This window comes from Schistocerca gregaria, chromosome 1, assembly GCF_023897955.1.
Source record: "Schistocerca gregaria isolate iqSchGreg1 chromosome 1, iqSchGreg1.2, whole genome shotgun sequence".
Classification (NCBI taxonomy): Eukaryota; Metazoa; Arthropoda; class Insecta; order Orthoptera; family Acrididae; genus Schistocerca; species Schistocerca gregaria.
In genome coordinates this window covers 243053394-243077388 of record NC_064920.1, presented here as the reverse complement: position 1 = coordinate 243077388, position 23995 = coordinate 243053394, and the positions used below count along the sequence as shown (strand labels likewise).

At 45.3% G+C, this 23995-nt stretch overlaps 2 protein-coding genes across 3 annotated transcripts in view; one reads left to right on the top strand and one right to left on the bottom strand.

The window, feature by feature from the left end:
- LOC126339068 (spermatogenesis-associated protein 22) overlaps nt 1–23995 on the top strand; it is a 125846-nt gene that overhangs the window by 35558 nt on the left and 66293 nt on the right. The window lies entirely within an intron of this gene.
- LOC126339052 (uncharacterized) lies at nt 119–8688 on the bottom strand. The gene is made up of 2 exons (XM_050001598.1): nt 7234–8688; nt 119–2616 (listed from the first exon to the last, which is right to left on the bottom strand). The coding sequence occupies exon 2, from the start codon at nt 2612–2614 to the stop codon at nt 722–724; it is 1893 nt and encodes a 630-aa protein (XP_049857555.1). The 5' UTR covers nt 2615–2616; nt 7234–8688; the 3' UTR covers nt 119–721.

The following is a 23995-nucleotide window of genomic DNA, read 5'->3' as shown; positions in this document are numbered from 1 at the left end:
CAAGAGTGTTGATACTGCAAGTTATTGTTTATTAAGGGACCTGCCCAGAGCGCCCTGTTTATCTTAATAGCTGAGTCTGCTTCCTTGCTTATCACGCACAGCTGCCTGGCCGCTTGGACCGCCGCCTCGGCTATATGGCTGCGTCGTTATCTTTTGTGACCCCTCTGACACGCCTGGCGTCCCCTGTTAACTCTATCTCCCCGTATGATTTCTGGTGTATCGTCTGAGAACAACTGCATTTAGACTTGGCTTTTCTGCGGTTACAACACCTCCCCCGCCAGGGAAATTGGCGTTACTCCTCAGAGTAGCGTCAATTGTGACTCTTTTATTATTTTTTTTCCATTACATGCTTTACAGATTTGTTTATTACATTAGCATCTGATATGTTATATTTTTCATTTTCATTTAGTAAAGTCAAATTCATTAAACACACAATAATACAATTACATTATACATGCCTAACATTCAGTTATGTCAAAAGCATTTGCATTAAAATCAAAAGACACTTTCATTGATACATACATTCACATTTCAATTAGAATTACATTTCAAATACAGTTACATTTCTATTACATATTTCAAATACAGTTACATTTCAATTACACATTTCAAATACAGTTATTTAACGTCTGTTTCTGAAAGCGACCGTATCACCTTGGTCTTTTCCACATCTTTCATAAATTACTGTCTCTTCAGTTTCTTTATTACTGTGTCTTCTAGCTCAACTAGTCTCTGGGTATTGGTTCACTATGGTATTTCTTATACATACTTTTCCACAACAATCACTGTCTTCAAAATATTTCCATATACTTTTAAAACAGTCTTTACAACATTTACAGTTTTTACAACAGCATGTTATTATGATTAGAATAACTATTGATATGGCTACATACGTAGTTATGGAGTAATGTGTGAAGTACCTGGAGTACTGCATTTCCTCCTCTTGTCTCTCTACCATCTTCTGGACATCATCCAGTCTTTTTCCTGCGACTTTCAAGTCGTCTAACTGTGTTATTACCTGGTCCAATGGCAAATCTAATGCTAACGTTGAGACATTCCTTTTTTCCTTGTTTACCACGCAACAATCGAATTCTAGATTGATCTGCGGAACTATGTCTTTCTTCGTCACATTACTCTGAATCACTCTATCTGTTTGTATGAACACTCTAGTGCCATACCCCTTACATTTACTGTAAAAACTAATTTTTCCTACCCCTTTTATTACTAGGTCCTTTGGTGGTTCCCTTCCACACAATACTGTTAAGCCTTCTTCCTTCGGTGCTACATATAGCCATTCGTTACTGTTTAGATGAGTCCAAAAACTCTGATTCAGTGCGACTATTTTTCGCACACAATCTTCCGGAATTTCTCTTACCGGTTGCAACAATTTGGCTTCGCACTCTTCGTGGTCGAATGTTGACAGCAAGGCGAATGCTTGTTTGCACAGTCTCCTATTTTTACTTAGCTCCTTGCATTTTAGTTCCTCCGCAGAAAGTTTCGCGAACTGCCTTTTGGATTCATCTATTAGTAAGAATTCTTTCTCTGGCTGTATGTACACATATTTACCTTTCATGTTTGGAATTTCTTTTGGTAGTGGGAGTACTCTATACAAATTGAAATTGTTATTATTTATTAATGGAATATTAATTACATATCCTAGTATGCTACCCGAGATGAAAACATCTAAATCAATTATTCTTAACAATAGATAACCTGAGGACTCCGTAAGAGGAACAGGAAACTTTACATCTTTTAGTTCTTCCCGTATTAAACTTAGGTATTTTACAATTTGGACTGGATTAATTATATGAGGCTGTAGTATTCCCTTCTGAGCATTTACAATGGCATTTATCATTTGTTCGTATTCCTCTTCGATCTGACCAAACACTGCCGATAGTTGTAATACTTGCTCTGTTACTGTGGCGAAGGACGCTACACGTTTAAACCCTATATCGGTTTCCTTCACGTATTCCGTCATGAATCGTTCTAGTCTTTGCATACCTGTCTTCAGAACGTGCTCATTTGACTCTAGTGTATATACCGTCCTGTTTACTCCCGCCAATGTGGCTCTTACCACTGCCACCTGTTCCTTTGTTAGCCTCAACAACCCTTCTGAGTTTTTCTCCATAGCGTCTATTCTTTCCTTATAGTATGCTGCATCTGCTTCGTCCAACGTCCCGAACAGTATTTTACTTACCTGCCCGACGAAGTTGAATACTCCTCTCTTCCTTCTGGTCTCGTGTTTCGTTAGCTGCTGTACTAAAAGTTGCAATCCTGTGATTTTTTCCACATGATGGGTTACTTGTTGGTCTAGGACCCTGCATTCTATTAATCCTACATTTAATTGTGTTAGTGTTTCTCGGCACCTTTGTACCGCTGCCCTACCATACCTCTCTGCATCCTGAAACCTTTCTGTTATTATATCTAGATTTACGTATGTGACTATTCTCCATGTGGTACTGTATATTTCTACCTGTCCTCTATTATCGTAATATAGTCCTGATGAACTCGGAAATGGCGTCACTTGGTACTCATTTGTTGCATGCTCTGATGCAGTGATGTAGTATGCTGTTATCACTATGACGAATTTCACGACCTGCCACTTGAGTGCCATACCTGAAATTTAAAAGAATTGTTTCAGCCTGTTGGCATGTACTTTTGTTTCCTTATTTCTTTTAACTTTTATTACTACGTTAGGACCTTCCACTTTTACTACTTCAAATGGACCTCTCCATTGTGAATCTAATTTCCGAGATCTACCCCGTCTCACCGACTCATCGTGCAGTAATACTTTATCTCCTACCTTGAAGTTTTTTGGATTTTGTTTCATGTCATACTGTTCCTTACTGATTTTCTTACTTCTTATAATCGAGTCTCTGGCCACTCTGTGGGCTTCCTGCATTCTCGCTCTTAGTTTATTTACATACATTTCATAATTGTAACTTACCTGCTGTGTTTCTTGCTGCAGTACTCCTGGTATGTTAACCTTTCTTCCGTATAGTAATTCAAATGGTGTGTATCCTGTGCTGCTGTGTGGTGTAGTGTTGAACACAAAAATTGCATACGGTACCCATTTGTCCCAAGAACTTTGATCTCCTGTTACAAAGTGTCTGAGATACTCAACAATAGTTCTATGACTTCTTTCTAGTGCACCATTTGATTCAGGGTGGTACGCTGTAGTATTTATACGCTTTACCTTCAACAATTTACATACACTTTTAAATACATCACTCAGAAAGTTAGACCCTTGATCTGTTAATAATACTGATGGAATTCCATACCTTAATACTACGTTTTCCACAAATGCCTCAGCTACTGTTTCGGCATCTTGTTTGTCAATTGGGATTGCTAAGGTAAATTTACTCAGATCGTCTTGGAATGTTAACATGTACCTTTTTCCTGTATTAGATACATCTAGTGGACCCACTATATCCATCGCACACTTTCCGAATACTGTTTCTGCTGTGTCTGTAATTTCTAAGGGCATCCTAGTTTTCATTTGCGTGTTTTTATTCTTTTGACACGATGGGCATTTCCTAATGTAATTTTCAATGTCACGCTTCATTCCGCGCCACTGCTTGTATGCTTTAATTCTTTCGAGTGTCCTGTGCATTCCTTGGTGACCTCCCAAGGGATTGTCATGCATTTCCTTTAGTATATTTTCTTTTTCTTCGGGACTAATTTCCTCACCACTATCCGTTTCCTGTTCTATTTCACTCGACACTTGTGCTTGCCGCACGTTTACGGAACTTTCTTCCCCATTTGCTTTTGCTGCCGAGATCTCTGTCTCCACCTTCTGCTCCGCATCTATCTCTTCCTTCCCTTCATGCCTTATTCTACTCAGCGCATCCGCATTACTATTTAACTTTCCTGGCTTGTATATTACTTCATAATCATACTCCTCGAGTTTCAGTCTCCACTTCAGGAGTCTCGAACTCGGATCTTTGACACTAAATATCCACGTTAGTGGCTTATGGTCTGTCACTACAGTGAACTTTCTGCCATATACATATGGTCTGAACTGTTTTACTGCGTAAACTATAGCCAACAACTCTTTTTCCGTTGTGCTATAATTTAGTTCGGCTTTGTTCAATGCTCTGGATGCATATGCGATGGGCAAGTCTTCGCCAATCTTCTTACCTTGCGATAACACTGCACCCAAGGCTGCGTTACTCGCATCCGTTGTAATGATGAACGGTTTCGTAAAGTCAGGGTACTGAAGTAACGGAGGGTTTATTAATTTCTCTTTTAGTTCTTCGAACGCATTGTTCTGACGTTCGCTCCATCGGTACTCCACTCCCTTTTTTAAGAGCTCATGGAGAGGTTTCGCAATCTTGCTGAAGTTAGCAATGAAACGGCGGTAGTAACCTATCAATCCGAGAAACCCTTTTAGTTCCTTAGTTGTCTTTGGCTGTGGGAAGAACTTCACCTTCTCCACCTTCGCCATATCTGGTGATATTCCTTTGTCAGTGATGCAATGACCTAGGAAGATTACTTCCTTCCTCAGGAATTCACACTTGTCTGGTTGCAGCTTCAAATTGTGCTCTCGCAACCTGTCAAATATTTCCCGGAGCTTTTCGTTATGCTCCTGCAGGTTTTTCCCATAGCATACTATGTCGTCTAGATATACAAAGCATTTCACTCCTTGTAAACCTGCCAAGACTGTATTCATCAGTCTCTGAAAACATCCTGGGGCTCCCTTCAGTCCCATCGGCATTCGTTTGTATTCGTAATGCTGATAGTTTGAGCTAAATGCCGTTTTCTCTCTGTCCTTCTCGTCCGTCAATATTTGATGGTACCCGCTTGCGAGGTCAAGCGTCGAGAAGTACTTAGCTTGCCCTAACTGATCCAGTATCTCGGAGATATTCGGTAGTGGAAATGCATCGCCTACAGTGATATCATTTAATCGTCTGTAGTCCACTACGATTCTCCATTTCTGTTTACCACTAGCGTCTAGCTTCTTTGGAACTAACAGTAACGGTGCGTTCCAAGCGCTCTTACTCTCGACAATTATGTCATCTCTTAGCATCTGCTCTATTTGCTCCCTTAGCACTTCCTTTTGCGCTTCCGGGATCCTGTACGGTCTAGCGTTTACTACCTTTCCCGCGTGTTCCGGTGCGATCGGTATTCTGTGTTCACTGCGGAAGTATAGGACAGGTTGTCCCCTGGTAGATGAAATACATCTCCGTATTCCGCGCAAATCTCTGCTAGAGCGCTTTTCTCTTCAGCGTTCAAATGATCCATTCTTAATTGCCTTCGCAACACACTAGTACGACTTTCTGTCTTTCCTATGACATTAGTACAACATTTTACTTCGCGTATTTTCTCTACTTTTTCTAATTCTTCCGTCATTAACCTGACGTTTCCTAACTGCACTCTGTCTTCTGACAAGTTTAATGCACTTACTATGCATTTCCCATTTCGCACTTTTACTAACGCTTCAGGTACATGTACCCCTTGTGCAATCTCCTGCCTAGGAATAATCATTTCCTTTTCGATTCCCCTTTTTACATTTCCTTCCACCTTTAATAACATTATTTTTTCCTCTCGGGGCCCTATTTCCCCGCCTACTTCTGAATCTTGTTCGTTCTCATGTCCCTTTGGCTCTTCCTCTACTACTAAGGGTATATCTCGCCCTTTTAGTCTCACTATTTTACCTGCATAGTCTAACTTAACTCTATGCTCTGTCAAGAAATTTCTGCCTATCAGTCCGTCGTACGGAATATCTAATCCTCTCCCGTACACGTGAAATTTTTGCCCTACTTGCTCAGAACCGTCCACACTTAAGTGTACCTGTACCGTACCTATTGTGCTGACGGCCTCACTGGTTACACCTTTTAGCCGAAGCCTTTCCGCTTCATTAATTGCAAGTGTACTACTTATCGGAATACTCGTTCTCTTGAGCAGACACAACTGTGCTCCAGTGTCTATTAGCAACTTCAAATATCTTTTTAATTCTATGCAGTATAAAACCAAAACGTCATTTTCTGTTGCACAGTCGATTACCCCAACTGAGGGTTTACCTATCGCAACAAGGCCCGACTGTGCGGCCTTGCCGCCTCTTAGTTTCCCTGCACCACTTTACCGGTTTTGCTCGATACTGGCACCCTGCCTTTTCTCCATGCGTGCCAGGGCCCTGCGTGACAATCTTTCGCGTAATGTCCCGGCCGCTTACACTTGAAACAAGCAACGTCTTTTACCCTCGTACACGGAACTCCACAGTTCCCTGGTAGATTACATTGTGGGCACCTCCACTCTCGTAACCCTCCATCAGCTTCCCTATGATTTCCTCTAAAGTCTCTTGTATCTATCGGTTGAATTTTTCTTAATCTTACCCGGCATTCCGCGTCTGTATGTCCTGGCTTGTAGCACCCGTAACAAAAATTCGTAAACTCTTTGCCCGTCATTATCCGTACTCTTCCCTCTGGCCTATTCTTTCTACACTTGCTTGCCATGTGCCCTCTCAATCCACAATTGAAACATTTCAAATCTCTAATATCTCTGGTATTCTTCACCGTTTCCTTTCCCCGGTTGAAAGTTACTCTTGGGGCTAGTCCCCGCTCTTTCATTGACAGTATTGCATTTTCTTCTTGCAATGCTAGTTCCACGGCCGCTGCTAGCGTGATTTCATCGCCTCTACTTCTTACCATCGTCTGTATTCTATCATTGCTTAACCCTTGTATAAAGCATGCTCTTCCTAGTGAATCAACCAGTTCTATTGCGCCCTTTAAGTTCTCCCTAGCCGTAACTCTGCTTACTGCTTCCCTGAAATCCCTTTGCATTTCATCTATTCGGCTTGCCCATGTCGCAATTGGCTCTCCTTGTCCCTGTCTCGATTGAAATATCTTGCACGCGTAGTAGTCAATGGTACGCTTACTCGCATAATTTTCCTCTAGAACATGTTTTACTTCCTGCCATGTCCCCGTGCGTTCCCTTACTTGCAGCCTCGATCTGGCCTCTCCGGTTATTTTGGCTTTAACAAACTTCAGTAACGTTTCGTGTTCCTCCGGTTTCACAAGTTCAAATGCAGCGTCTACATTTTCAATAAACTCCCTAAGATCTCTCTTATTTCCTTCGAACACTTTTGGAACTATACACAAGGCTTCTTTCACTGATATCTTACCGCTACTGGAGGATGACGGAACTTCGTTAGTTTGGGCCATCTTACCAACTTAACTATGTTAGCACTTTACAATACAAGATACAAAATTCTTAATATAATTTTATATGTACCGCTTCTCTTGTGGTGCGCCGTCTGTTCCGCTGATCCGCGTTGTCCCGCGTTGTGCCGCGCAGCTCCGCGCTGTCTCTGTGCTCTCTATGCCCGCGCTGTTCCGCGCTGCCGCGATGCGTCGGCCGCCGCTCTGCTGGGCTGTGCCGACCCCGTCGCTCGCCTCGGCTGCCGCTGCTCGGCCCGGACCCCCGGTCTCGAACGCTGGCTGCTTAGGCACCTCTGTGCCTCGTCGCTCCGCGTCGTGCTGCCGCTATCCTGCGTTGCCCTGCACCCGCGAGGACTACTTCTCTGGACTCTGTCGTAGTGGGGCTACTAATGCTGAAAGTTGCGAGTCGCCACAACTTCCTGCTAATTGCCACAGTCGCTGTAGCAAAATCTGCTGGCTCCTATCTCCTTTTTGCCTATATGCCTTTGTGGTACCCCACACCTGACACCAAAACTTTTATTTATGTCGCGTCCCAAGCGTGGGTTTTGCGAGGGATTGAGCGACACGGTTCGTAAACGGGAATTAGCCGGTTGACCTAATTGAGAGGGAGACTTTTGATCTGGCTAAGATGTTAAATTCCCTGGTGTGAAGGTACAAGGCTAGGATGTTGGTAGAAGTAAACTCGTATGGACGTTATAAAAGTTCTAATTTATTCATAAAGAATACAGATCACCCTAACTGCGTAGTGATTGTACCTACAGAATAGCCAAGCCCATTACAGAGACGGTGACTGACTTCCACCGTTCTGGCTGCCTGATAGAACTTTCCAGCACTTTGCTGCCCACACTAGCACCCTACGTCAGAGTCCCGCGGTCGCTGCCTAAACGCTCATCGGCGACTATCTCCAACTGTCTGCCTGCAGCCCGCCCTCAGCCCAAGTCGGCTGCTACTCACGCTGACTACCGTCGCTGCCTAAACCCGAGAGAGAGAGAGCTCCCCGGAGCGGGGTGCCTCCGAGTTTTGTTAGCTCTTCCCCTTCGACCCCGCCAGCGCTTGGCATGACGTAGCGTCGAGTGCAACTTTTCCTTATTAGGGATTGTTTTAGTATTAACTTCAGTACTTTTCTTCAGAAGCTGGGTGGAGGGGTAGAGGGGCCTCTCCCTATATGGTCACGCACTGCGTCCTGAGCCCTTCATTGGCTCCTCATGACGTAGTGCGGTCCCCACCTAGGGCCCTCTTTCTTTCTCTCTCCGCTCCCAGACTTCTCCCTCTAGCCAAGAGTGTTGATACTGCAAGTTATTGTTTATTAAGGGACCTGCCCAGAGCGCCCTGTTTATCTTAATAGCTGAGTCTGCTTCCTTGCTTATCACGCACAGCTGCCTGGCCGCTTGGACCGCCGCCTCGGCTATATGGCTGCGTCGTTATCTTTTGTGACCCCTCTGACACGCCTGGCGTCCCCTGTTAACTCTATCTCCCCGTATGATTTCTGGTGTATCGTCTGAGAACAACTGCATTTAGACTTGGCTTTTCTGCGGTTACAACAAACATTCACCTCCTTTGAGGTGAAAGAATAAATATTATGTGCAGATTGAGCATTGATTTCTCAAAATAACCACATAATCTGAATGACATAATCCGTATCACTTCAGACACAGGGGTTACCTCCATAGTCTTGGATGTCATTGAATTCAGCATATGTTAAAATTCAGGAGTAAGTAAGAAACACGTGTTTTTTTTGTTTTCTTCAAAAAAAATTCCTGCCCCGAGATACTTTCTGTTTCCAAAGATGACACTGCAAACACCATTTTGAAGATGAGAATTTGAGAAAAATTTTGAAAACGCTATGTCTTTGTGAGGTGGATGCTCGATTGAGATACACCAAACAACACCTTATAATCAGGAGTTCATTTATTTACCTCTTCACACAAGCAGGCTTACAGAGAACTGAATGGCGGAACTACACAAAGATAAAGTTTTGCTATGTTCAAAGATGATGCTCAGATCGATACTGGTGTCGATCTCATCGGTGCCACATAGGACCCACCTCCCACCTCCCCTTCCCCCCTGCAGTACGGAATGCTCCTGAGAGGCAGGGGGGGGGTGTGGGGGGGGTGACTATGGCATCGGCAGGAGTGGTCCGCGGTAGCCGAACCACGGTCAGCTCGACAGCGTCGTTGGGGAGCTGTGTTGGTAGATGAGGTGAAGGAAGGTCCGACCACGGAACCTGGAAGTCGTTGAAGTGCGCCGAGCGTCGTACAGGGCGTGCTGGTCGTGCGGTGACAGGTAGGCCGGCAGTTTGCGGGAGGAACGGATCGATGACGGATCTATGACGAGATGTCTCCAGTGGGCGTGGCGAACACACGAAGCATGTCCAGGTTGACGTCGGGCGAAAGGGGAACACATTTCACCAGGTGGCAGGGAATGGCGGAGGTTGTGTCATGAGCACCAGATGAAGGGAGACATACGACGAACAATGTGTCATCGCGTAGTATTGTCGCATTGTCGTGGATTATTTCTGGGGGGACAGGCACAAACACAAACACCTTGAGCGAGGGCACGTTCAAGATGGGGGGGCGTGAGAAACCTCGACAGGGCGAGGCAGGCGACGGGGGAGAGGTCGAAGGGACTGGAGAAGGGCCCGGCGGTGAGGGCGTGATAGTAGGTAAGCTCGACTTGGGGAGCATGTGATCACTTGACGAAGTGCATGAGACTGGAGTAGAGGGTGAGGTCGTAGAAGAGCTTGACAATTGGAGCTGGAAGTCACTCGACTGAGTGTGTAAGTCCGACGTGGAGAGAGTGGTCGGAGTGTTGTGAGCCACGACAATGAGTGGCGTGGTCGTGGCCTGAAGGGGGGTAGAAGTGGGCTTGACATGAGCAGGCCTAAGTCTGTTGAGAGAGACTGTAACAGCTGAATCTTTTATCTGGATGTCATAGGTGTTGGCTGAGCGTTGGAGAACTTGGTATGGGCCAGTATATGGGGGTTGGAGGGGAGCACGGACAGTGTCATCTCGGAGCATGACATTTTGGGACATGAACCTTAGGGCGGGAATGGCTAGCAGGTGGAGGGATGTGGAGGTTGATGATGTGGCATCTGACGCGGTCCACAAAGGAAGGTAAGTCAGACTGAGGGAGAGAAGCGGAAGGGCCCACAAGTTCGCTAGGGAGAACAATATTCTGGCCGTATACGAACTTGGCTATTGTGCCTTTGAGGTCTTCGTTATAGATCTCATGAATGCCCAGTAGCACGAGTGGAAGGTCCTCCGTCCAAAGAGAGTCGTAGCATCGAAGAGCTGCCCTGAAAGTGCGGTGCCAGTGCTCAACTAGCTGGTTACTTTGCAGGTGATATGCTGTGGTATGGATGCGCCGGATGCTGCAAATGTTACAGATCTCATTGAACAGGGCTGACTCAAATTGTCTGCCCTGGTCAGTTGTGATGATAGCTGGACATCCGAAACGCGATACCCATGACTCGACGAAAACTCGAGCAACAGTTTCTACCATGATATTGGGGAGGGGGACAGCCTCGACCCAGCGAGTTGTTCAGTCGATAGACGAGAAAACATAACGAAAGCTGTTAGAGGAGGGGAGAGGGCCGACAATGTGAATGTGAATATACTGGAAACTCCCAGGAGGGATCGAAAAGGCGCCGTGGGGGGGGGGGGGGGGGGGGGGTGGTAGGGGCAGTGTTGGCGCGCGACGCAGGAGCGTGCCCATTGCTGGCAGTCCTTATTGACATTTCTCCACAAAAAGCGCTCCGCTACGAGGCGGGCGGACGCACGAACACCGTTTGCAGTGCATTGAAGACACCTCGACGGAGCGTGGTTGGGATGAGAGGGTGTGCCCGTACTGTCGTCGCACCAGATCTCACCAGAAATTCCAGGGAAGGTGGTGCGGACGAAGTGTAGTGAATAGGTAGAGTCTGAAATCAGGGAGGTCTAACAGCGAATGAACGGCGTCGACTCGTGAAAGGAAATCAGCAACTATATTGTCAGCACCCTTTATGTGTCTGATATCGGTGGTGAACTGAGATATTAAGTCCATGTATCTGAAACGGCGAGGAGGCGAGTCAGCTGGCGGATTTGAAATGGCCGCAGCCAGGGGTTTGTGGTCTGTTAAAACATAGAAAGGGCGTCCCTCAACGTCAATCTTAAAATGCTTGATCTCTTCGTAGACCCCGAGCAACTCCCTGTCAAACGTGGAATATTTCCATTGTGCATTGGTGAGCTTGCGCGAGAAGAACTGCAGAGGCGAAGTTTGGCTGTCGACTGTCTGGCTAAGGACAGCACCGATGGCAGTATCGACCACGTCTGTGGTGATGAAAACCTGTGCATTGGGATGAGGACGCGCGATGTTGCAGGCCTCGGCAAGAAGATTTTTGAGGACAGTGAAAGAGTCAGTCATAGCAGGGGTCCAAGGAACGGGCCGAGATCCAGAAGTCTTGGTGCCTGCCAAGGCGTCCGTCAGTGGAGCCTGAATCTTCACAGCCTGAGGTAGATGACAGTGATAGTAATTAACCATCCCCAGAAAGCGCCAGAGCTCTTTGAATGATAAAGGTCTGGGTAGGTTTAGTATTATTTGTACTTTGTCAGGGGTTGGTGAAATGCCGTCGGCAGAGACCCGAAAACCAAGAAAAGTGACAGCAGGTTGATGTAGCTGCAATTTGTCCTGGTTGGTCTTGATGCTAGCTGCCACGAGAGTGTCCATAACAGTTCGCACATGTCGAATGTTGTCCTCAACAGAGGAGCTGAACACAAGAATGTCATAAAGATACGCAAAGCAGAATTTTAGGCTGAATAGCACTTCATTGATGAAGTGTTACCAGGTCTGGGTTGCGTTTTTTAGCCCGAAGGGCATGAATAGAAACTGAAATAACCCGATTGCGGTTGTGATTGCTGTCTTCTCGATGTCTTCAGGAGCCATGGGGATCTGGTAGTAGGCCCGTTTGCAATCAGTGACAGAGAACGTGGTCGCACCTGCGAGGGAACTGGTAAAGTTGGCAGTGTTGGGAATTGGGTTGGTGTCCATAATTGTTTGTGCGTTTAGTCGACAGTAGTCTCCGCACATGCGCCAGGATCCATCTTTGTTGGGTGTCATATGAATGGGTGTAGACCAGCTGCTGGCAGCTTAGAAGTTCAGAAATCTGCTTTTTAAGGTTGGAAAGGCACTGGGGACAAAGTCGATGTGGTTTACTGGAGATCAGGGGGCCTGGCGTGAGGCGAAGCTCGTGAACCGTGCCGTTGGTGACGACAGAAATGTTGCCGGAGGCAGTTTGTTTACAATGTGAAGCGGGCGGGGCAGGCGAGGCGAGGTCGTGGTGTTCGGAGCCACTCGGCGGATTCGACGGGAGCCGAGACGCTGAAGTGTTCCAGGAATCAATGTGACAAGAAGCGGTGGCACCGTGGTCGCATGAGCTCGGTAGAGCTCGTGAAGCATTAGTGAGTCCATTGTCCGAGGGCGCGGCCTGTGGCAGCCGGGTCGCGGGCGAAGCACTAGGCGCGAGTGCACTGTTTGTGTTGTCAGTGGCGTTCGCACGGCGGCGCGCAGGAGCCGAAGTTGCATAATTTGAGGTGCTGTCTGCGAGGGGAAGGGTAGGAGCTGTCAGTACGGGATAACGTGACGCTTGTTGCACATGCGCACTTGTGTCCGTCCAAGTGTCAAAAGCTGCCATGTTAGGGGGGTGGGGTCCTGTGGAACTGTCCGTACATGTTATGGTAGACTTGATAGCACAGTTGCGAGGGGTAGTGGGAGGTAAGCACACGGAGGATCGATTGCTGGGACTACAAACAGATTCAGCACACTTGCTGACCTTGCTTTGTCCTTGCTGCAGTGTCTGTAATTCTTTTGCTGCGTCAGATAGCTGGAGCTGAGTTTCGTGGAGCCGGAGGGAGAGCTCGAAGTTTTTCTTGCGTAGGCGAGCGACGTTTTCAAGCTTGACAAGGCACTAGTGTGTTGTTCCTTGTAACGTCGTCAACAGAGCCGAGCATGTACGGATGAGATGAGCCCGGACCGACGTGTCATGAGGGGGGGGTTTGCTCGACAGAGTACAAGGGAAGTGAGCATTGGACGGGTGATGAAACGTGGTGTTTCGCAATAGGTCTGGTGAAAGTTTGTGGTGTCGTAAGAAGTCAATGCCTAGTATAGTTTCCTCAATATTGCACACTAAAAAAGTCCACTCGAGTTATCAGTTTGCGGAGAGTGAGATGACGTGCGAGGTTGAACCCGAGCATTGTAGTTTATTAGAATTCACAGCTTGCAGTGAAGTATGATGAGGGCAGCAGCGAAACATCATCCGTAACTATCCGATGGTTCCCGGACAGAATGGAGCACTGGGAGGTGCCTGTCATGTTGTGCACAGGAGGCGGCGTCCGGACTTAGCTGCGATTTGTGTTTGGGAAGCAGCAGGGTGGCCTGCAGTTCCATGCCGCCTCACCAAACCGTGTGTGGAAGTAACAGTATGTGTAGTGCGGCTGCATTTCTTGTGGAAAGTTCGTTGCCAGAGGCGGTGGCCATGGTTTGGAAGCCACAGCCGGTTCGGTTGCAGGAGGGGGCGTGACCGAGGGCGGAGCCAGTGATGTCCAAGCTGTTTGTATACTGCGTCCCGAGCGAGCAGAATGGTCGGTACAGTGCGGCCCCGGCCGCGTCTGGGCTCAGGACGAGGAGCCTGAACCTGAGACTTGCCAGGTAGGCAGTGGCTGGCAAAATAGAGCAATGATGCCTCATGTAGTTTGTTAGCAATTGTCATTCGTTGCTCGACAGGTTCGGGAGACCTCCGAGCCAGAGCAAAGCGGATGTGAGGAGGTAGTTAATCTCTCCAGATGGCGAGGAGAGCTATGTCAGAGAGTAGATCGTCGCTGACCGGGGCCCGTAGCCGTCTCCAAAGTTGTGAAGGGTTGTCATTGCCTAGTTGCTCTACGTGGAGCACTTGCCATATTGCTGTCTCAGTTGAATGCACAAGCCGACGTAGAACTGTCTTTTTGGCTAGAGTTTACCAGGCAGCTGAGTCCGGGGTGTCGACCAGGTCAGCAATCAAGTCTTCCTGGTTGTGCAGGTTAGGCACGGGTAACAAGCCATTGTTCCTGTTGCAGGCCAAGGTATTGAAGCAGGAAGGCATGTGCTGTTGCCGAACCGAGGCAGGCGCGGGCGTGGTCGGATGCTGAGAAGGTTGACCTGTGAACAAAGCAGTTCTGGCCATGTGGCAGGAATCAGCGTGGTACTGCACAGATTGCAAATCGTTGTCCTGGCGGTGGTAGGTTATCCAACGGAGCATTTGTAGAAATCAGCATTGATCCCGCACTGCATGGAGATCTGTAAGAGGTAACTGCACATTTGATGAGGGACGCACATGTGGTGGGAACAAAGGCATCTGATAGCCGGAGTCATGCACACTCCTAACCTCACTTATTGTTGCAAGCATGAAAACATCTGGCGAAATTGGCGTATTCGACGAGTGAGAGGCATCATGTTGCAGTCCTGGCAGGTCTACATCGCTCGCAACACGATGCATGTCGCTCACAAAATCCGGCGTTAGGCGTTGGGCCGAAGCCATTGTTCGAATGTTGTGTTGATGTAATACACGTGAAAATAACCGACGCGGAGGCTGCGGACACAGTAAAACGGTGAAAACGGAATACGTTACAACTCGGGGTCACCAGTGAGGTGGATGCTCAGGTGATATACACCAAACATCACCTTATATTCAGGAGTTCATTTATTTACCTCTTCACACAAGTAAAGGTTACAGAGAAGTGAATGGCGGAACTACACAAAGATAATGTTTTGCTATGTTCAAAGATGATGCTCAGATCGATACTGGTGTCGATCTCATCAGCGCCACATCTGTAACAGTTCTAGATATTTAGTTAGAGTTTATTTGAGAGAGAATGTCTTTATGATTACAATGGTATCCTCCATTTGGACATATCTGTCAAAGTTCTTTTACAGTCACCTTTTGAATTTATTTTTATAATTTACAGAAAAGTGTTTTTTTCAAAAATGCCAATCTAGAAAAGTTCAATTTTTTCTGTTGATTATTACCATGTACTATATTCTCTGTAAAGGAGAGCTTCCTCTTTCAAGTTGGACAGGTTTTATTTTAAGACATCATTTTTTTTAACTTTCAAGGGTAATGTAGGTCCTCACCTAAGTTGTTACTTACTAATTTCTTTGTTACAAGGATTATTTCTATTGTCTTTGTTGCAGTTGTTTCTGATCACTTTCTTTGTTGCAGCTATTTCTTTTCACTTCCATTTCTGCAGATATTTCTTACCCTTTGTTGTAGTTTCTTGTCACTTTATTTGTCGTGGTTGTTCATTACAGGTTTCTGTATTGTAGTTGTTCAGTGCTAATTTGATTACTGAAGAGGCTTCTAAGAAGTCTGAGACCATCCAGTGAGTTTTTTTTTGTTTTTGTGTGGTATTTGCCAGTTGACACAGTTGCAGTGGGTTTTGTGAAAAGGACTGTTAGAAATGTCTTCTGACTGGGACCACTGGAGAGCGTAGTGTGCTGACTATCTGCATTTCCGTAAAAGAGTGGTTAGGAATAAGTGTTCTCATTTGAAGACTCTGTTTGAGAGTGAAGATGTTTTGTGTTCTAAATGTTTTGACAGAATAACAGCAATGGTAGTATCTGAACAAGGTGAAGCCTCCCACGGTGCATATGATGCAGATTTTGAACCAATAGAGGAAGAATTAAATACCCTGAATCAGTCAACTACAGAGGTAGGTGTTAATCCTGTTAAGAAACCGTGGTCAGTGATGTCGAGTCATAAGCTCTATGCATCAAGAAAGTGCAGAGAAACTACTTAAGCCATGGATGAATACACTACAGCAAAACTGACCACACTCTTCAAATTAGAAATTCCATCTTCAGAAGAAAATGAACCAAAGCACTCTTGCACCTTTTGTCAGGAATTTCTTACAAATATCAATTCAGCTGTTGAATATTGTGCATCCTACAGTGAAAGGTGCAAGTTTTAACTGTTACTCGAAAGACTTTTCAGAGGAAACAATTTTGAACCAAGTTCCATCAGTATCAAAGTACATGGTAGATAAATCAAGAAATGTGGGGTCTGTAAAAGGAGTCTTTGGAAGACCAGATCCCTATTACGGTCATCCTCCAGAAACAGCTCAAGTTCAAATAGTGCAGTCATTTTATCTGGTATATAAGTGGGACTGTTCTCGCCAGAGTGCCAACAAAAAAGACACTATAACTGTAACAGTTGAAGGTCAAAAAGTTGTGAAAATGAAGAGGTACATGACTCGCAGTATTAACGAAACTTTTGCAATTTATAAGAGCAACTATACAACTTCACATATTGGAAGATCAAAATTTTATGCATTACAAACTAAGTGGGTAGTTCAACACCTACCTATAGATGTCTGTTTACGTGTATAGTGCGCGAATTTTGAACCTTGTTTGGTAACTTTGAAGAACTTACTGGAGCACGTGACATATGACACCTTGGTTGGGTGTGTGAAGTCATTAGTAGTCTGTGATGTAAAGTGAGAGATGTGTTTGTTTCAAGAATGTGGTGACTGCCCTGGCACGAGAGGACTGTCTTTACAGACACTTGGCCTGGAAGACGAAGCAGGTAACTCTGCAGAAGTTACATATGTGACATGGGATGAAAATAAACTAATTAAGGAAAATGTTGTCCTTGACAGTTTCCTTGATGAACTTGATAAATAGTCAGTGAAAGCAGTAACACACCAGCATCTGATGAAATTGCAACAACAATACATTGCTGAAGTGAAAGGGTGTATCTTTTGAGTAACCACCACGTTTCATTTTTTACAGGAGTGACATATTTTCAAAACAAGACCACAAGTGCTGCAGTTATAAGCAATGGCACAGGACATGACTCTGTAGATGTTTTGCTACCAATGCACAACATTCTTCAAGTGCAAACAGGGGCAGAGAACATCATCATTATTTCTGATGGTGCTTCTAGTCATTTTAAAATTCGTTACCAGCTGTTTGAATTGAGTAATTTGCTTGTGCAACTGAGAGGGTGTACAGTGCTATTGGTCATGGGAAGGGGCCTTGTGATGAGGTATGATGTAGGAGGCGTGCTGAAGGACTGTGCTACAAGACATACTCTTTCCAGACCAAATACAGCTGTGATTCAGCATGCTGAGGATTTTATGAGAGATGTGAAATCTTACTCATCCACAGATCTCATTCTTTTGACCAAAGATGGAATAAAAGAATTCTGTTAGCAGAAAAAAGACAAATGGTCCAAACAAACTACTCCTGTGAAAGGAATTCAGAAGACACATTTTTGGACTCAAAGTGATGGGCGGACTGTTTTTGCATGCCCTTTACAGAGCAAGAAAGAAGAAATTTCGTTTGTTTGGCCATCACCTCAGGAACAGCAGGATAATATTCAGATTCACAACCTGAGAAGGGGGAGTTCGTGGCGTGTGTGTATGACTGTGACTGGTGGATTGCAGAGATTATAGACACCAGTAATGAGTTAAACGAAATTGTAGTGAACTTTATGCTACCACATGAACAAGCTGCTGGATATAGGTTTCCAGCTGAAGGACAGCAACAACACCATCAGTGCTCATTTCCTGTTCATAACACTTTGGATATTGTAAGTGCTCTAGTTCCTATTGGTTCAACAGGAAGGCATCGCTCTATATCAAAGGAAGATACTGACACAGTGGAACACATTTTTAGTTCATTGACTGACTAATTTCAGCATAAAACAGAGTGCACAGACGTTGTATAAATTAAAACCTTTAAGTCTTTGGACCTTACATGGGGAGAAGTGGAAGAGGCACTGGGCAAGATGAAGGGAGGGAAGTCACCAGGTCTGGATGAGCCAAGTGTAGAGATGGCGAGAGCAGCAGGAGAAGTGGGGATACAATGGCTATATTGAGTAATGAAAATTGTGTGGAGACAGAAGATGATCCCAGAAGACTGGAAGAAGGAAATAATTGTCCCGATCTTTAAGAAGGGAAATAGAAAAGAGTGCAAGAACTATTAGGGGACATCATTGATGAGTCATTGTGCAAAGATTTTTGAGAAAATTTTGAAAGCATGAATTCGAGCAAAATGAGAAGGAAGAATGAGAGAAGAGCAATATGACTTCAGAACAGGAACGTCCACGATGGATCTAATTTTTGCTGGATGACATCTGCAGGAACGGGACTATAAATATGGAATAGATCCACTAATGACCTTTGTGTACATTGAAAAAGCATACGATAGTGTACGTAGAAGTAAAGTGTGGAAAGCTCTGGAGAATAGAGGAGTAGCAAAACAGATATTTGGAGGATAAGGGAAATGCACCATGGAAGTGTGAGCTGTGTGAAAGTGGGAGGAGAAAGATCAGATTGGATTGAACAGAGGAATGGCTTGAGGCAGAGAAGTGAACTTTCATCATTAGTCTTCATTGTAGTGATGGATTTTATAATGAGTTCAGTAGCACAAGTAATTGGTGAAAGGAAGATGAAAGCTATGGTGTTAGCAGATGATCTGATGATTTGGGGGGATAAGGAGGAGGAAGTACAAGAGCAGAATGAAATATTCACTCTGCAGCGGAGTGTGTGTTGATATGAAATTTCCTGGCAGATTAAAACTGTGAGACTTGAACTCGGGACCTTAGCCTTTTGTGGGCAAGTGCTTTACCAACCTGAGCTACCCAAGCACAACTCACACCCCATCCTCACACCTTTAATTCCACCAGTACCTCGTCTCCTACCTTCCAAACTTCGCAGAAGCTCTCCTGCATACCTTGCAGAACTAGTTCTCCTGGAAGAAAGGATATTGCGGAGACATGGCTTAGCCACAGCCTAGGGGATGTTTCCAGAATGAACTGTTCACTCTACAGTGGAGTGTGCACTGATATGAAACTTCCTGGCAAAAACAGTGTGCCGGACCGAGACTTGAACTTGGTACCTTTGCCTTCTGTGGGCAAGTGCTCTGCGAACTGAGCTACCCAAGCACAACTCAGTTCGAGTCTTGGTCCTGCACACAGTTTTAATCTGCCAAGAAGTTTCAGTACAAGAACAGTTGGATGTATGGGAATGAATAGTACAAGACTATGGGATGAAATTTGGTATAAGTAAGAGTGAGATGAAGGAGAAGGGGACAACGGGAATAACAGTTGGTGGGGAACGATTGAGGAGAGTGGAGAGTTTCAAGTACCTAGGAAGCCTGATACAGGAAGATAGAAAAAACAACAGAGAAATAAATGAGCGGGGGAGAAAAGCAGAAGCAGTTCGGAAGAATGTCAGAAACCTGATATGGAGCAATGATGTACCCCAAATCAGTAAAAAGGTTATATACCAGTCATACTATGTCCCGATCCTGACATATGCATCAGAAACCTGGGTTATGAAAGGAAGAGAGAAAAGCAAAGTACAAGCTAGTGAGATGAAATTCTTGAGAAACAATATTGGAGTGACAAACATAGACAGGTTAAGAAATGATAGGATCAGAGAGTTAATGAAGGTGGAACCGTTATGGGAGGGGATAGGGAAATCAAGGCTGAGATGGTATGTACACGTTAAGAGAATGGAAGAGAAGAGGATTCCCACGAGGATGTACGAGATGAAACTGGAGGGAAAGAGACCAAGAGGAAGACCGAGAGACAGATGGCTGAAAGGAGTAGAGGAATGCGTCCAGAAGAAAGGAGAAGACTGGACCAAGGTGAAGACAGAGAGATGGTGGCAACACAGAAGACGATGGAGAGGCCTGTGTTCCTTACAGACTTGTTCAGAGGCTGGAAACTATCCAAGATGATGATGATGAAGTCTTTGGACCTTTCACGTACATTTTTGAATCAATTAAAATGCTTGAGTAATGAGTCTCTTCCTCATCTTTCAAAACTAAAATTATGTTAAATGAGGCTAGGTTTTGATTTTTATGAGCCTTTTGTGTGATAATGTGGTAATAAAACAGGTTTTATGTATGGCAAAAAATTCAGTTGTTCATAAACCTGTTCAACCTAAAAGTGGAAGCTGTCCTTTTCAGAGAATGTAGGACTATATGGTACTAACCAACAGAAAAAAAATCAAAATTTTATGGATTGGCATTTTTGAAAAAAACAATTTCCATAAATTATAGTAAAAGTTCAGAACGTTATAGTAAAAGAAATTTGACAGATAAGTCCAAATGGAGGATTTCTTTGTAATCATAAAGCAATTACCTTTCAATTAAAAAAAAAGCCAACAAAATATCTAGAACTGTTCCAGAGATACAGCATTTTAAAAATTTTTCCAAAATTCGCATCTTCAAAATGTTATGTGCCCTTTGGAGGGCTATATCTTGGAGTAGAAATTTTTTTAGAGGAAACAAAAAAATACATGTTCCTTATTCAGTCATTCATTTTAACATACGCTAAATTCAACAACAGCCAAGACTATGAAGGTAAGATTTTTTCCTAGCCTACCTGAATTGATATGGACTATGCTGAACCATTTTGTTTACAAATCACTTTGACGGGTGCCAGCCACTGGCTAGATTGGAGTGGACAAACAACCTTTCATTCTGGTTCAGTGTAGTTCAGCCATGTTCATGTGTTACATGAGGAATAGAATGAGTCTAAACAAACTATATTGTAGCTAACTCTTACATTGTAATACACTCCTGGAAATTGAAATAAGAACACCATGAATTCATTGTCCCAGGAAGGGGAAACTTTATTGACACATTCCTGGGGTCAGATACATCACATGATCACACTGACAGAACCACAGGCACATAGACACAGGCAACAGAGCATGCACAATGTCGGCACTAGTACAGTGTATATCCACCTTTCGCAGCAATGCAGGCTGCTATTCTCCCATGGAGACGATCGTACAGATGCTGGATGTAGTCCTGTGGAACGGCTTGCCATGCCATTTCCACCTGGCGCCTCAGTTGGACCAGCGTTCGTGATGGACGTGCAGACCGCGTGAGACAACGCTTCATCCAGTCCCAAACATGCTCAATTGGGGACAGATCCGGAGATCTTGCTGGCCAGGGTAGTTGACTTACACCTTCTAGAGCACATTGGGTGGCACGGGATACATGCGGACGGTGGCACGGGATACATGCGGACGTGCATTGTCCTGTTGGAACAGCAAGTTCCCTTGCCGGTCTAGGAATGGTAGAACGATGGGTTCGATGACGGTTTGGATGTACCGTGCATTATTCAGTGTCCCCTCGATGATCACCAGAGGTGTACGGCCAGTGTAGGAGATTGCTCCCCACACCACGATGCCGGGTGTTGGCCCTGTGTGCCTCGGTCGTATGCAGTCCTGATTGTGGTGCGCACCTGCACGGCGCCAAACACGCATACGATCATCATTGGCACCAAGGCAGAATCGACTCTCATCGCTGAAGACGACACGTCTCCATTCGTCCCTCCATTCACGCCTGTCGCGACAGCACTGGAGGCGGGCTGCACGATGTTGGGGCGTGAGCGGAAGACGGCCCAACAGTGTGCGGGACCGTAGCCCAGCTTCATGGAGACGGTTGCGTATGGTCCTCGCCGATACCCCAGGAGCAACAGTGTCCCTAATTTGCTGGGAAGTGGCGGTGTGGTCCCCTACGCCACTGCGTAAGATCCTATGGTCTTGGCGTGCATCCGTGCGTCGCTGCAGTCCGGTCCCAGGTCGACGGGCACGTGCACCTTCCGCCGACCACTGGCGACAACATCGATGTACTGTGGAGACCTCACGGCCCACTTGTTGAGCAATTCGGCGGTACGTCCACCCGGCCTCCCGCATGCCCACTATACGCCCTCGCTCAAAGTCCGTCAACTGTACATACGGTTCACGTCCACACTGTCGCAGCGTGCTACCAGTGTTAAATACTGCGATGGAGCTCCGTATGCCACGGCAAACTGGCTGACACTGACGGCGGCGGTGCACAAATGCTGCGCAACTAGCGCCATTCGACAGCCAACACCGCGGTGCCTGGTGTGTCCGCTGTGCCGTGCGTGTGATCATTGCTTGTACAGCCCTCTCGCAGTGTCCGGAGCAAGTATGGTGGGTCTGACACACCGGTGTCAATGTGTTCTTTTTTCCATTTCCAGGAGTGTACATACTGCAAAATCCTTAACATATCCTAAACTGGGGACAAATAAGTCAGTAAATTCCATGCACAAATTCTCAACTGCTTGGTTCAACACAAATGGAGAAACTGGGGAAATCTGTTCATGTACCAAGAAACCATACTGATTAAAAGAATCTAGTTCAAATATCTATAGAGCATTTGTGGGCAGTAGTACCAAAAAGGTTATGTTCCTGTAAATGTGTTTGTCAATTACTGGGACTGTGGACTGATCTTTAATTGGATTTGAACTTCCTTCCACTTCATGACAGTCTGTGAGGTACCGACTTTGGAATCCCTATGGCAAATAAGTTCGCCAATGCGTCAGTGAGAGTTCTTCCCATATCAACCAGGAATTGCCTCCTTGGCCCAGAATAAGTAAGTAAATAAATAACATGTGAGGCCTACCCATTGTCAGATGCCACTGTATGTCAGTGCATTGTTCTGCTCAAAACAAGGTACATGACAGACGACAAGAGACTGACAAACTGAACAAAAATGACTGAACTCCTAGTAGCAGAAATAATTTAGCCCACTTCTGTCCAAAGTTCTGGTGAGAATGTGTGACAAAATTACTGGACCATGACAAAAGATAGTTGTGAGGAACCAAGGAAATATGATTTGTTGATGAACCTGTTGGCAGTGATGCAGAATTCAGGTGAGCTGAGCTTATATTATGACTTACACTGAAGAGCCAAAAGAACTGGTACACCTACCTAATATCATGTAGGACCCCCACAAGCACACAGAAGTACCACAACATGACATGGCATGGACTCGACTAGTGTCTGAAGTAGTGCTGGAAGGAATTGGCATCATGAATCCTGCAGGGCTGTTCATAAATGGAGATCTTTTCTGAACAGCATGTTGCAAGGCATCCCAGATATACTCAATAATATTCATGTCTGGGGAGTTTGGTGGCCAGCAGAAGTGTTTCAAGCTCAAAAGAGTGTTCCTGGAGCCACTCTGTAGAAATTCTGGACAGGTGGGGTGTCACATTGCCCTGCTGGAATTCCCAAGTACATCAGAATGCACAATGGACATGTATGGATGCAGGTGGTCAGACAGGATGCTTATGTGTGTGTCACCTGCCTGTGTTGTATCTAGATGTATTAGGGATCCCATATCACTCCACCTGCACATGCCCCACACCATTACAGAGCCTCCACCAGCTTGAACAGTCCCCTGCTGACATGCAGGGTCCATGGATTCATGAGGTTATCTCCAGACCCGTACACGTCCTTGCACTTGATACAATTTGAAGTGAGACTTGTCCAATCAGGCAACATGTTTCCAGTAACCAACAGTCCGTCATAGGTACTGATGGGCCCAGGCAAGGCATAAAGCTTTGTGTTGTGTAGTCATCAAGGGTACATGAGTGGGCCTTTGGCACTGAAAGCCCATATTGATGATGTTTTGTTGAATGGTTTGCATGCTGACCTTGTTGATTGCCTAGCACTAAAATCTGCTACAATTTGCAGAAGGGTTGCACTTCTGTCGCATTGAACAATACTCTTCAGTCTTCATTGATTCCGATCTTGCAGGATCTTTTTCTGGTTGCAGCGATGTCAGAGATTTGATGTTTCACTGGATTCCCGATATTCACGATACACTCATGAAATTGTCGTACGGGAAAATCCCCACTTCATCACTACCTTGGAGATGCTGTGTCCCATTGCTTGTGTGCCGACTATAACACCAAATTCAAACTCATTTAAATCTTGATAACCTGCCATTGTAGCAGCAGTAACTGATCTAACAACTGCACCAGACATTTATTGTCT